The sequence below is a fragment of the Haliotis rufescens genome, unplaced genomic scaffold (genome assembly GCF_023055435.1).
Source record: "Haliotis rufescens isolate VD_foot unplaced genomic scaffold, xgHalRufe1.0.p SCAF_2, whole genome shotgun sequence".
In the NCBI taxonomy this organism is placed as follows: domain Eukaryota; kingdom Metazoa; phylum Mollusca; class Gastropoda; order Lepetellida; family Haliotidae; genus Haliotis; species Haliotis rufescens.
Window position 1 is genome coordinate 42,128,070 of NW_025963890.1, and position 16,337 is coordinate 42,144,406.

At 38.3% G+C, this 16,337-nt stretch overlaps 1 protein-coding gene across 1 annotated transcript in view; it reads left to right on the top strand.

Moving 5' to 3' along the window:
* The first annotated feature begins 14,292 nt into the window (after positions 1-14,292).
* The window catches only part of LOC124149446 (dolichyl pyrophosphate Man9GlcNAc2 alpha-1,3-glucosyltransferase-like), a 28,365-nt gene continuing 26,320 nt past the window's right edge, over positions 14,293-16,337 (top strand). The window contains exon 1 of the mRNA XM_048399310.1: positions 14,293-14,495. Coding sequence (XP_048255267.1) covers positions 14,414-14,495 — 82 coding nt within the window. The 5' untranslated portion in view covers positions 14,293-14,413. The remainder of the gene's footprint in view (positions 14,496-16,337) is intronic.

Here is a 16,337-nt window from a genome sequence, read left to right on the forward strand (position 1 = left end):
TCATGTACCACTAAGTCGTAAGAAGAATGTATTATTTTTGTACATATGTTATTAGATTATAATTCATGTCCATTGTATCAATATTATCAAAACACAACTACACACCAATGATGGCCTGTCGCATATACATCATTGGACTCCACACACATTGCAAATGCTTCATGTACCACTATGTCGTAGGAAGAATGTATTATTTTTGTACATATGTTATTAGATTATAATTCATAAATACGGGTCCACATCATGTCCATTCCATTGTACTATGTATTCTTATACATCAAACGCCTGTATGATGTAGATTCAGCCATTTCCATACAGTTCCATGTATTATTATTTATGCAACCTCAGGGTCGTCACGCTCAATTGATTACGACCCCTCATAAAGACGTGGGGCGGTCGGGTAGCCTAGTTGTTAAAGCGTTCGCTCGTCACGCCGAAGACCCGGGTTCGAATCCCGACATTGGTACAATGTGTGAAGCCCATTTCTGGTGTCCCCCGCCGTGATATTGCTAGATAATGGTAAAAGCGGCGTAAAACCAAACTCACTCACTCACTCATAAGGACGTATGGAAACGTCCTTACGTCACAGCGGGGAGATGTATCAAGGGTAAAGAGAGGCCAGATGGCATCTCACTAAATAAGCCAATTGCTGCCCCTGCTAATGCACTGGTCAGTGGAAAACCGTAGTCCCCTTTGTCCCCTAGTCACAGCCACAGATGGGCCGACAGCGTTGTCGCGTGGCGGACAGTCGCCACGACAAGACAATCATTAACATAACCCGTTATGATGAGAGTTGACCGGCAGTCATGAGTCGGAGGGACTTTATCAGGCGATTAGGAGCCACCTCCAAAAAGGGACTGACCGGGGCTCCCTGGGTTAAGATCGATATGAGACGGGGAATAGGGGTTAATATCAATATAAGGCGGGAAATACCCGAGTTGGAGTGAGTGAGTGAGTTGGGTTTAACGCCGCTTTTAACAGTATTCCAGTTATATCAAGGCGTGTCAGCTTAATGTGGGAAAGTGTGAAAAAGATCAAGAGGGGTTGTTTAAGGGACAACAAGATCTTGGGATGATGTGCAGAGATACATTTATTTTGTGACCGTGATAAGTTATTATGATACAATTGGTTAGTGCATTAATAACATATGAGCTCAGTAGACCTCTTCTTGTTAAAGGACAGTGGCCCCGATTACGTTTCAAGGTTTGTCAGCGCTATACCCATGTTCTTGGGTTTCACCAAAGTGGTAAACGTCGGAGACCTGCATCACTTCAGGCTTTCCTCGCACATTACGATGGCACACCGTGACATAACTGGAATACTGTGGGGAAAAGCTGGGGAAAAGCGGAAAGCGTTATCTCCCCTTATCTGCCGTCAGGTGGCGTGATTATAAGTGATCATCCAATGGGAGCAGACGTTAAGAAGCGCCAAAAACCACGCTGACGCCATATGACGACAGGTGTGACTGCAATTATGCATTTCATATGAGTGAGTGTGTGAGTTATATCGCGGCGTGTCAGCTTAATGTGGGAGGAAAGCCCGAAGTGATGCAGGTCTCAGACGTTAACCACTTCGGCGAAACCCACGAGCACGGGTATGGTGCTGACAAACCTAGAAACATAATCGGGGCGAACCGGGATTCGAACCCACAATCATAGGTTTCTGGCGTGCCCAAGGGACGCACCTCTGCACAGCGAATCGCGTCGCCTTAGACGACTGGGCCACCCGTGCCCCCCACCCGAGTTGGAGATTACTGGGAAGCCATTGACCAGATGCAGGGAGTTGATAAAACAAAGGATTTTAGCTGACGACCCTGGGTATATAAGTGACCAGACAGAAGGCCTGGGGAGAGAGTTTAGACCTGGCCTGCGATTGTAACACTTCAGTCGTTGTCTAAATAAACAGTTGTGGACTTCAGACGGACTTGTGTTGCTCATGCCGAAGTCATCGCTTCGATAATCTAACTCTAAGGTGAGGTGAAATTGGGTTTAACGTCGCGTCCAAGATTATTGCACTTATATAGCGACGTGCATGCACGTGTATGTGTGTGTGGCTGCTTGTACTAGTCCGGACTGATGCCGATTTATAGTGCTAGCTCACTGAGATACCATGCCGCAGTTTAACATAAATACCCCACTCAGACTCAGTATACTGACTCCGAGCCGACCAGTCCTTGTTTTAGCCCCTTAATGCCGAGCGCCAGACAGGGTAACAACAAGTACAATCTTTTAACGTCTTTTTGTATGACGCGGCCCGGGATCGAACCCTGGACCTTCCGCTCTCCGGGCGGACGCTCTACCACAAGACCACGGAGGCGGTCTCCAACTCTAAGTGTGATACTTGGGATCTTCCAGATGGAACTGACACCCATCTGGTTTGTTTGTTTGTTTGTTTAACGCCGCACTCAGCAATATTCCAGCTATATGACGGCGGTCTGTCAATAATCGAGTATGGACCAGACAACCAGTGAGTGATATCATGAGCATCGATCCACGCAATTGGGATACGATGACATGAATCAACAAAGTCAGCAAGCCTGACCACCCGGTCCCGTTAGTCGTCTCTTACGACAAGCATAGTCAACTTTTACGGCAAACATGGTTTGCTGAAGACCTATTCTCTATCCCGGATCTTCACGGGTGTCCGGAAATAAGACTTGGTCATCGACGGAAGTTAGCTTGTACCCCATTAATCTCGATGAGACAAACACTCCTAAATACTTATGTTTGTACCAGTAGTATATGACACTTTGCAGATTGATATGTCAGTTACACGGAATCATGAGTTGTGTGCCTTAGCGCTCCAAGGATCCGATGCTCACTGGTTGGAATACAATTTGACCTGATTGTAATGCTTGTTGGGGCGGTCGGGTAGCCTAGTGGTTAAAGCGTTCGCTCGTCACGCCGAAGACCCGGGTTCGATTCCCGACATGGGTACAATGTGTGAAGCCCATTTCTGGTGTCCCCCGCCGTGATATTGCTGGAATATTGCTAAAAGTGGCGTAAAACCATACTCACTCACTCACTTTAGCTTGTTTGTGAGCATCTTACCTGTGCTCATGTGTGTCACCAAGGTTTACATAACCGATATAAATGTCCCTGTGTCGTTATTCGAAGTCCCATTGTGCGAATTGATGCTCACACTATTGACCACTAGTTGTCCTTGGTTGCTTTCGTAGCTGAGGCATTGCTGACTATTTCATGAAACCTCCTTAGTATCAGTGTCAGTATTCATAGAATGCAAAGAAAGTACTAAAATGGAATGGAGTACCCAATTTTAATGGTAATATGCCACAAAATCGACATACTGTCTGTTTTTCTAAGTCAAAATACATCCAGACACTACCATTTCCCGCCCTTGTTCTTCAACAAGTGAGTTATCTCCCCTGATCGGGTACACGCGTCCCTGACGTACGCCTCGAGTCCATCTATACCCTGACAAGTGTCGGAGTACCAGAATACTCTGTGAGAAGTTGTAACAGTTATCATAAACTATTCTTCAGACAATGTTAAGGTGAAGGTGAAATTGGGTTTAACGTCGCGTCCAAGATTATTGCACTTATATAGCGACGTAGACAATGTTAAGACTATTCTGAATATCCATGTATGTGGCAAGCTCCCCACAGCGATAGCCCGTTCGCGGAGATCTCAATATTATCGCTGCCACCAGCCAAAACTCCACACTGTGATATGTGGTTACAGCCATGCCTGGAGTTGAACTCGCAACCGACGGACCGTTATATGCTTATAAACAAGCGATGACTGCCGTGACGCCGAATACTCTAACCCTAACTAAATTATTGTCTTTGTTTATCAATTTGAATTTCTATTTCATTTTAACAATCATGGAATTGGCATACTGAGTATGTAAGCGGTGATTTGAGTGATTTCCTGTTCGAACCAATCTGATCAAACAAACAAAAAGTTAAATTCATCTGGGAAATATGGTCAGTCGTAAACCTTTTGAAAAATAACTGCATTGGCGTTCCCAAAGGCATTAACAAAAGTATCAACGTTACTACATTTGGGGTTAGAGGGCAAATTTCAAGATTCTTGTAATGGCCGCGCCAACACTGGTGGCAGCGATGTTACCGAGAGTGTAACGAAGGTGTCAAGCGCTGGGAAGGAGCTTGTGTGCGTGGGTGTCCATAGGACGACATGAATTCGTCATAAAGGAACTACTTTCTGATTCGATTATGTGTATTCATACACAGTGCTATTGTACATTGGCTGCTATTATTAATGCCAACTTTAATATTTAAAGCATCTGACTTCAATTAATATGTGATGCCTTTGTCAATAAATCCAAAAAGTAATCCCTTGATTTTAATAAGCTGCACATATGAAATTACGTGACATCTGGAATTATCCCGTCAGGTAATGTCACGAATGTCAATCACGTCCATACGACGTCCCGTCATACAATTGACGTCACTTTGTCATCACGTCATGCATTGATGAACCACAAAGTGCTAGTTATCGAACTTTTGAAAATCAATTTGCGGTCATTTTGAGTTATTATATAATTATGAGTTGTTCTTGTGAAAGCAGATCCCTTCCTGCATACTGAGTAACATAGCATGTTTTCTGATTGGGCAGTTTTGGGCCACATGACCATATATTTACAACTATAAAAGGGCGCCAGCAATCGAAATTTAATTTCTCTTCAGACACTGAACTGACAACTTCTGCCCCTTTCCCGACCTTTGGACATAGATACAAACAGCGTAGGTTGGCCATACCATAATAATTTCATATGAAATACGGGGGCACGGGTGGCCCAGACGTCTAGGGCGCCGCGATTCGTTGTGCAGAGTTGCGTCCCTTGGGAACGCCAGAAACCTTTGATTGTGGGTTCGAATCCCGGTTCGCCCCGATTATGTTTCTAGGTTCGTCAGCACCATACCCGTGACTGAGTTGGGTTTAACGCCGCTTTTAAAAGTATTCCAGTTATGTCACGGTGTGCCAGCGTAATGTGCGAGGAAAGCCTGAAGTGATGCAGGTCTCCGACGTTTACCACTTTGGTGAAACCAAAGAGCATGGGTATGGCGCTGACAAACCTTGAAACGTAATCGGGGCCACTGTCCTTTATCAAGAAGGGGTCTACTGAGCTAATATGTTATTAATGCACTTGTAACCAATTGTATCAATCAATCAATCAATCAATCAATCAGTTTATTCATATATAACTGTAAGGCCACAGGCCCATAGTACAGAATACATGACAATGTGGAAGCGGTTAGGAATGTTACAAGGATTCATTTCTTAATAACATGGCATGATATATAAAGAGAGAGAGATTTTGTATAGCCGTTTTGCTCACATGTGAAATTAAAGAGATAAACTTGTATTTATTTGGATGTACATAGTATGTCTGTTCAATATATTTTTTCCTTAAATTATCATATTTACAACATACAAGTAGAAAATGAAATTCATCTTCGACAACATTTAAAGAACATTGTTTACATAATCTTAAACATTTGGGTATTTTGTTGTGCCTGCCAACTTCAACCATTAACCTGTGTGAGCTGCATCTAAATTGTGTTAATGATATTCTGCATTTTCTTATATTTACATCAGTTAAATATTTTTCTGCGCATATTTGCATTTTAAAATATCTATAATATTCGCATTTGCTAGAAACATCTACAGTAGATCTCCATGTTTGAAAGTACATGTCAAAAAGCGTCTGCCTTATTTTCGATATGAACATGGCATGATTCTCTAAGAAACATTGGTTTTCCCAGATGTAACCATACCCACATTTATACAGTAGACATTTAACATTGTATGCCCAATTTTGATCTCCATTCTTTTCATACAATAGCATTATATTATAACATTTTTTTTGCAATCTACTTACTGGCATTTTTAGTAATTTTAACCAGTATCTTATGATTTTTAAGTAGTGATATATATACTAGGGCATGCGACCACATTCACCATAAACCATTACGTTAGACGTACTATGTTTAACACCAAGAAATCTTTTGCATGCGTATAAATGTACGGATTCAATTTCTTTAGCCTCTGCAAAACCCCATATTTCTGAACCATAGGAAAGAATAGGAGCTATTTTTGTGTCAAAGATTTTGAAAAAAGATTTATAAGCACACTCGCTAAAATGTTCAAACGTTTGTAAAATGCCCAATAGCATCTTTTTAGCTTGGATTGCTGCATTACATATATGTCGGTTCCATGATAATTTACTTGAAAATATTACACCAAGATATTTATATGAGGTTTCAGTTTGGAGTAATTGTCCCCGAAAGTACCACTTTTCGTTTTTTGACAGCGTATTTCCTTTGCTAAATACAACAATTTTTGTCTTATCTAGATTAACATTAAGTTTCCACGTATCACAGTACAATTCTAGCTGATTTATCAAAGTTGGTAAACCTTTTACAGTACTCGAGAACATGATTATATCATCTGCAAATAGTAACATAGATATTTTTATAAGTTCAGGATGTAATTGTATACCATCATCATAATTTCTTTTGATTTGGGCTGCAAGCTCATTAATAAAAAAACAGAACAAAATTGTATCATAATAACTTATCACGGTCACAAAATAAATGTATCTCTGCACATCATCCCAAGATCTTGTTGTCCCTTTAACAACCCCTCTTGATCTTTTTCACACTTTCGCCATCTTGGGTCGAAAACGAGGCTTGGAGAGCATAGCCTCATGCAGAGTCAGTCTCATCAGCTGATAGGGAACAGAGAGCATGTTGTGAAGGGGGAGCTCCATGTCCCCACATTTCATTGATGGACACTTCAAACAAAAAATGGTATCCTTGGTATCTAATACAGAAGATATTGCACATTTGTCCCTGAGGTCCAACTAAAATATGCCTGTAATACACTGGAATTCGCATTTTGCTGTCAGGATCCCGGAAGTGAATCGAAAGATGCATTTCGAGATACGTATTTCCGAAATAGATTGTTTTATCATTACTGAGTCGGCATATGGGCACAATGTGATAGTATATTCAAGGACAGAAGTTTAGTATCGTAAATGAACTGCATAACAGGAAACACGTCCGTGTATTTTGCTTATGTGCTCAGTCAACACGTGGCTTGGCGAACTCGAGATCCTCGATCATGTTTATTTCACGTTTCATCGTGGTGTTTGCTGCACCACGCACTATCGTTTTGCCATGAGTCCAGTTGGCATAAGACGCTTTTTCTGCTTTGGTTTTCATCTAAACATATTACGATGTACAAATGAAATTAGTTCATAAAATAACTCGTGTGTCAAAAATATATATTCAGAAGGGGCGATAACTCTATTCAGTGTGTACAATGAAAACTTTTCTTTTCCTTCAAACATTACTTATTTAACCGATTATTGGCAATTTAGATTGCCCCGTGCATGACAAAAGTAATAATGTATGAACAATGAAATATGTTTAAAGTAAATTAAAATGAAATTTAAAATGAATAAATATAAATGTAACATGAAATAGAAGAAATATAATAATTGACACAAACATCAACTTCTCAAACACACTGACCTAATTCTATATAATGATAGGGAAATGTATACCAAAAGGAGGCAACTAAAACAATTATCCTGAATAGTATAAACATGTCTTGATCAGATACGGGTACAGATAAAATAACATAAGATGAAAAGGAATAAACTTGGTAATCAAACCAAGATAAAATAAATGTACCGGTACAAATTATGTTGATGGAATGAGACAAAATAAAATATAAACTAATCAGCATATATCAATCACTGTAAAGAAGTTAAAATATGTGATGTGTCATTTATTACATCAAATTGAAAGCCAAATATAAGTTTGCTGTTCCTTTTAGTCATAGCAGGACAATAATTAATTATTTGTTTGATTTCAGAATAACAATAGAAAGCATCATGATGTCAATAGATTAATAAACAAGAGGCCCATGGGGATACAGTAAACTACGGTTATAACGAACACGCTTATAAGGAACTGGCGGATATAACGAACTAACTTTTTAGTCCCGACTATTTGCTGTAGCTATGCTGTATATATGCTTATAACGAACTACGGTTATAACGAACTAAAAATAGTAGTCCCTTTGAGTTCGTTATAACCGTAGTTTACTGTATTTATGCATTCATGACAAAATATACATTTGCATTGTAAATATATATAATACTGCAAATATTTAGTAATTTTGACTCTGTCAGCATTTAAAAAGGGTGGGTGGCAAATCTGACAGCATGAACGTGTATTTCCCTAGATACAAATGTAGCATAAAGATCTGAACCGTTTCCATGTTATGATCCAGGAACTAAGTTTCCAGAGGCAAGGCTGGACCCCAGGGCGAATCCTGTTTGCATAATTGTATTATTCTCTTCCTAACAAACAAATGTATACAATGTATCTGTTTATTATAGGGTTGGGATAATATCGGTTTGCATGTTATGGTCAAGGTTCTAACCCCTTTGGGAGTGCCGGACGGATGAACAGAAGGGCCAGTCCCGGTAGCACATGTGTATTCCTCTCATAATGCTCAGCAATTGTACATATGGTGGGGATCTTAACTGTGTCCAAGTTATAAACTCCTTTTAGCCTCACCATTTGTACAATTTTGAATCCCCACAACCTAGGGATTCTTCCAATCAAATTTCGTTAATTTCCATTTAGTGGTTCAGAAGAAGAAGAAGTCGTTTGAAACAAATGTTGACGTACGGACGACAGATGGACGACTGACGGACGACGGACGCCACGGTATGGCATAAGTTCACCTTGGTCTTTCGGACCCGGTGAGCTAAACAAAAAATAAGTTTGCCGTCTGGGTATGTGGATAGATTTTGTTACACTTCAGTTCAGAGTGACAAGAATAAATTTAACTTGTCTTCTTTCAAACTTTTGTATATTCTTTCTTTGACACTGATCACGAAACCACTGGCTACCAAACTATTCATACACCAAATCTACAAAACAAAATTACACGAGTATTGTTGAATACAAAAATTAAATTTGGCAACCTCCAGGATAAGAGTTAGTGAAATAGATGTTCAAATGTACCAGTAAGTGTGTCTGGTCTAAATAATAAAGTCCATACATATACATGAATGATTTCATAATACTCATGACCAAACAAAAATATCAAAGTATTCTTTACATAAAGTTTCAAAAATAAATATACAAATATATATTTACAGTCTATTTACACTCTATATTGAAAGTTGGATATATGTAAATATTACATTGTTTATTAATTATCCAAAACTAATTACATATACCCTCATATCATGCATGTAGATTATCAAGTAGCGTGATGAGAAAATCGAAGTTTCGAAGGAAGTATTGAAATCATGTCATTGTAATATGATTTCAATTATTAAATCATTGAAATATCTCACAAAAGGTTCAGCATGCTTAGTGTATCCGGGGCGGTCGGGTAGCCTAGTGGTTAAAGCGTTCGCTCGCCACGCCGAAGACCCGGGTTCGATTCCCGACATGGGTACAATGTGTGAAGCCCATTTCTGGTGTCCCACGCCGTGATATTGCTGGAATATTGCTAAAAGCGGCGTAAAACCATACTCACTCACTCACTCACTTAGTGTATCCATCATGTCCATGTTGGTTAGGTTTTTTTCAGATATTACCAAAATCTGAAAATATTATCTGCCAGCAAACATGTTAATGATTTTGTATGTTACCTGGGTCTATGAACCAACCAACCTCAAATTTACCCCTAAAAATGGAATAACATATCATCTTGGAGAATTACTAATGTTCCCACAGTCTGTTCAGTCAGCGGGGGCACGTGTGGCCCAGTCTTCTAAGGCGACGCGATTCGCTGTGCAGAGTTGAAACCTATGATTGTGGTTCGAATCCCGGTTCGCCTCGATTATGTTTCTAGGTTTGTCAGCACCATACCCGTGCTCGTGGGTTTCACCGAAGTGGTAAACGTCTGAGACCTGCATCACTTCGGGCTTTCCTCCCACATTAAGCTGACACGCCGTGATATAACTGGAATACTGTTAAAAGCGGAGTTAAACCCAACTCACTCACTCACTGTTCAGTCAGCAATGTAATGTCAAAGTGGTCGGGGAAAAAACTGTCTGATATATCATCCCCAAACATTTTCTGTTTCTAAAACCTGACAATACATTTAACGAATCACTATTACTCTAATTTGGACCATCTTTAAACCAAATAACTAAAATCAATTCTTATATCTGGAACAGGCAAATAAAATATGTGTTGGTTCTGATTAATTGTGATTAATCTTATGGTCAGATATTAGTGAGTGCTTGATATGGATCTATCTTAATCATCTGTATTCCTCATATCTAACAATCTGTATTTCTCATATTTAACAAAGAAAAACAAACCAAAATTTCCATGTCTTTATTTCTCACAAAGTAAGCTTGTTTGTCGCTTACTTCAGTTATTCAGACTTTTCAAAACTGAACATGGCATGTCCTTCGCCTTGGCGCAGGTGTCTTTGTCTGTCAAAAGCACCTAATTAAATTCCAGGAGAAAATAATTTTCTTGCATGTTAACAAATGGTCCAATGTGTTTTTTTAGAATAGTTTTATTCAAACACCATGAGTCTGATAAATATTGGCCATGTGGCTGGTGGGTGAGTGAATATGGCTTTTCACTTCCTCGTCCTATTTTAGTGAAACGTGTCAGGAAGCACATTGTAACCCGTGTGTCACTATCAGCAGAAAGCTCCCCCAGACCTCCATCACCGGAGATGGTTTCAGTTTTCTCCGAGAAGAAAGGAAATCAACAGAGTGGACTCTATAGACTGTGTAGATATTGATTGTGTTGATTCTCTGGAGGCAAGAGCCCGAAATAAATAATTTAATGATATTGTAATAATATTCCTACTTCTATGATTTTTAAGAACAAAACAATGCATGTTCACTTTCTCTCAAAATATTGCTTATTCAGAAAACAATATTCTCCTGAAATAGAGAAATTTTAAGAAAATTAATCACAGTGAATACAATTACATGCTACTTTAGAACAACCTTAAAAGTATCAATTCATCTGATGTCTAAAACTCAAACTGTATATTCTGTTTTAACATAACAGATGCATCAATTTGATGACAGAGTGTACGAAAGTTCTTTATATCAATGTCACACAGAAATTCACTCTTGCTTAAATGAAACAGGTTTTGATATTTGTATTATGTATTTAATCCTGAAATACTTTGTTTAGTCTGACCATGCTGAAAACATACTTTCGCAGGAGAGAAATAAATAAGATAATTAAGATAATAAATAAAATCAGGTGAAATATCACGTTTTGTCAAACCTACTGTCAGTCAGCCTCACTGACACTGTGGTTTTCTGAGTAAGGTCAGGAAGATCAAGAAAATATTATATCAATAAGACATGCATTTTTTTTAAATGTTTATCTTCATCTTGTGGTTCACTAATGTTGATATTTTGAGTTGTGGCTGTGCTACTCATGGAAATATTAACTTTGTCAGATCACAAGATGAGAACAAATTCGTCTATGTATTTATACTTTTTTTTATTTCTCGTCTTGATCGAATTATCAAAATTATCAAAATTATCACATCACTTGACTTGATTAAAAATAACTAAAGTTCTAAAGATTGTTAAAAATAGCAAAATATAACATCATGACACAGTAAGCACAACTATCATCTAATATTTAAATTAATATGATTAATAATCCATAATACATTATATGGCATTTGCTTGCACAAAAGAAATTATTTTGTTCTAAAAGTTTCAAAATATGTTTGGGTACATAAAACCAGATGGATTTCACAATTAAACAAAGGGAATGAATGAGTTATGATTGCAATACCCATGGGAATTACACAACATTCATAATAATAATTCTGTTTATAGTAATCTCAATCTCAATTTATGAAGTTGAAATATTTAAATACAGACGGTTAAAGAGTTATCTGTTTCTTTTGATTCTGCAGATCAAACTGTACTTCACTTTAAATATTTACGCACCCTTTATATACTAATTCAGTTGAAATATTACACCTCATGCTATCTCATCTGTCAATATTGACAATTAAAATAACTACTATTCACAGCAGATTGTAGATCTAGAGGTCCAATATTTTATTGGAATATGTTTGAGTCCATTACAATTAACATCAAAATACACAACTGAAGCAAAATTCTGATTTGTTTATGATTGTAAATTCTCAATAGGTTATAATAACATAAATAAAATCAACACATCAATTTAGTTAGTTTCTGACATCTATCTAGATATGGTCAAAGTGTCAATATGTTCTACTCCACTTCAAATACAACTCGCAAAGCTATTCAGACTCACACCTTGACTAAAACACATAAATAAATAGTTTGGGTAGATGGTGTTTTTAAATTTATAATATATTAAACTAGAATAGAACTTGGCTTCCACGTGGTCTTCATATGTCATTTAAACCTTATACTGACTGAGTATGGTTTTACGCCGCTTTTAGCAATATTCCAGCAATATCACGGCGGGGGACACCAGCAATGGGCTTCACACATTGTACCCATTTAAACCTTATAAAGAAACACTACCATAACCATATTGGGATTTTAATAGAACTTTAATTGATAATAATGTAACTGCAATATCATATATGGTCACTGATGGTTGGTTCATTTCTTGTTATATCTTAATATAGGGGGCGGTCGGGTAGCCTAGTGGTTAAAGCATTCGCTCGTCACGCCGAAGACTCGGGTTCGATTCCAGACATGGGTACTATGTGTGAAGCCCATTCCTGGTGTCCCCCGCCGTGATATTGCTGGAATATTGCTAAAAGCGGCGTAAAACCATATGAACTCACTCACTCACTTAGTATAGTGTTTCAATTACATAGGACATTTCTCTCCCCCGTTTGGTTTACGTCCCTGAAAATACATAATGTTGCGACTATTGATCATGTTTTGTGACAGCTATTTTGATAAAGGAATACATTCATTTTTATACAAAAGTCCACTATCTCTCGTCATGTGCATGAATGTCAAACTGGATTTAAAAGTCATCTTGGAAATTGGTTACTTAGCTCTTAGGGATGTTTACTCAAAGTGTGAGATGCCATCTGGCTGTGTATGACATGTGGCGATACTGATACAACATGGGCGGATACAGAGGGGGGTTGCGGGGGTGCGCATCCCCCCCCCCCTTTATTTAGAAAAAAAATTCTTTATTTCTGTAAAAAATACCACCACAGACAATAGATATTAATTGTGCATCCGCCCCCCCCCCCCCCCCCCCCCCCCCCGTATCCGCCCCTGTACAATGTACGTGTTCCTCGTCCTGGTAGATTTATCTCCGGTTTGCTAGATGTGACATCCTACATAGTGGCAGTTTACAGAATAGCACATAACAAGGAAACATATATACAGGATGTTTACTCAAAGTGTGAGATGCAATCTGGCTGTGTCTGACGAGTGGCCATTATGATATAAAGTACACATATCTCATCCTGGTAGAATTGTCTTAAAACCTTGGGTCAGAGATCTTTCCAGTTCTGCGCTTCCTCGCTATGGAACAAACTACCATCTAATCTTAAGCTGTCGCCATCGCGTGCATCCTCTAAGACTCATCTGAAAACACACCTTTTCAGACAGCACTATCAACTCTACTCACCTTTCATTAGCATTATTTGCTAAAACTATGTAGCGTCATGAGCATTAATTTGGTGAATGGAATCTGGCGCAGTATAAATGGACTTATTATTATTATAATTATTATTATTATTATAAATTGTCTCTATTGTTAAGATGACGTTAATGTCAACAATTTGCGACGCCATAAACAATGGGTGGCGTGATCGGTATCGAATTGTTCTCAACAATATAATTAGTTCAAGATGCACGCATGACTAAATATAATCGCTCGCAATCACGTAACTGCTGATCCTTACACGAATTGAAAACTCAAAGATGATTTTTATCACTTGCAAAATGGATGTATTGAAAGGCGCACTTTGCATTTTTGTCATCACTGTTACTGTGTTAGTAATATTCATTCTCCCCAAAATGGCTTGTTTTTACGTTAAACATGCAGAAATCTTCGTCAATTAATAATCGCGATATTTCGTGATCCTATTTCAAGTGGCGAGGACCATTACATGTCCATGCATGAAAGGAGACGGGTTGCCAGTCTAGCCTTTTAAGAATCAAGCTCTACCATAGCGCGTGAAATGTGAGCGGCCTACATGAGATCCAAAATGCAATGTTATTGAGAGTCGAATATTGCTGTGTGGAGCTTGTGAAAAGACGTGAAAGCTTGGCTCAGTCTCTACATTGAATTATGATAGCGCAAACATAATCAGGAACCAGTTGAAATCCTCTGCCTCAATCACTTCCGGGTCCTGGCATCGCGTGGCAAGGGATGTAAACAAAAGCATATTCTGAATTCATCAACATAAACTTTAGTAACACTGACATGGGCATCGATGCAAAAATATGTTGCGTCACTGTTGCGGCTATCTTACTGCGGTGGACAGTCTCTCTCAATTCATATTCAGGTTTACACTGATATTATTTTACAAATTCAAATCCAAGTTCGATGGCACTGTCGCCTAACCATTCATTAGTTAGTCTCGCCTGTTGTTTCCCTGTGTCATACCAGGCCTCATAGAACGGTCGCCAATTCGACCTAAATTTCATTTCGTCTACTGTCTAAATTTCAGAGGTAGCCAAATGACTACCTTGAAAATATCTTGTGGCAACTAAATTCTATTGCTTCACATTTGAAAATTGAAGACACAAAAATAAATAACAGCTGATTGTGGAAAAACATGTCTGCTAATAACTGTACTTGCGTATTAGTCCTCCTAAAGTCGACAATGAACAGAAATACATAAATATTGATGAAATTAGTATTTTATTTCAGTTGACAATGCTCATTGAATAAGCAAGGATATACCTAAATAATCTAGTAGCATAAATTGCATCAGATATAACAAGTCATAACAAAAATCAAGTACAGTTTCCACTAATATACAATTCCTTAACTAGTGCTATGACGTGTACATATGATAATAGTTATAAAAGATAATTTCAAATGCTTTTGGCTAATTAGGTCTATCCAATTTTGGCTACTTACAATATTGACTTGACTTCTTGATTTTACCACTGGCTACCCGGAACAAAATGCTTGTAGCCATATGGCTACTTGGTAAAAAATTAAACTTTGAAGCCTGACTACCATGTTTATTAACATAACATTGCTGAATTCATTGTATTTTTATCCAAAGAACCTATAATTAGACTTGAGAGACGTTCATTAGATATAATTTAATTGTTCTTGAAATTCCCAGTTGTAGTTTTGATCAAGATTAACAGAGCTGTCACATCTGATTAAAGATATGTTTCAGTTATATTACTGTAGAACTATATTGATTCTGTACTAAAATTGATGACATGAAATGAAGTATGTCATTTCACTAAAAAAAATGATTTGGCATCTGACATGTACAATTAAGTCCCTGCTCTTAGTTACTTTACAGAGTTGTGTCCCTTGACGTGCTTATAGTGCCATATTCTATGATCGTGGTGTCAAATTATCACCCAGGGCCCCGTTTCACAAAGCTATCTTAGGGCTAAGTCGGTCGTAACTCCCATTCTTTAACACTGACTTACGACAGTCATAGCACTAAGATCGCTTTGTGGAATGGGTCCCGGGGCATCGTTCCACAAAGCAATCTTAGCACTACGACTATCGTAAGCCAGTGTTTAAGTATGGGAGTTACCTTAGCGCTAAGATGGCTTTGTGGAACGGGGCCCTGATCATAATACCTTGTTTGTCTCATAATATAGAAGCTGACATCAATAAATTCTCTTCCTTATGTGTATCTAAATGCCATTCAAAGACTTAAGCTATGACCTGTAATCACTTTAGGATTTCCTCCAACATTATGCTTACAATCAGTCCTATAATTCCAGTGCTGTTCCAAGCAGGGATTTGAAACAATGATCATAGGTTTCAGCAGAGGCATATATCATGTATATAGATCAGTTTATTATATACTTGAGTCATTGCAGTGAACAGAACACTTGATATTTCGATGCAGTGAACATAACACTTTGATGCATCAATTGTCACACAAGAGTTACCTCCCCTTAAATTGTCTCGCTTCAGTGTAAACGTCAAGTCCGTAACAAACTGTTGACGTCCTTTATACGCTAGTTCCACATAGCAAAATAAAGACAGATGGTCATTTATGGAGTGACTATCATTTCTTTCCGTATGTTATTCTCTTGAAATATTTCGTAATAAACTTTTCTCATTTAACTCGTCAATCGAGACTGTTCGTTTCGCAAAGCTCCATTTTTGTTACTTGACCAGCATGTATTCTTTCGCTTCC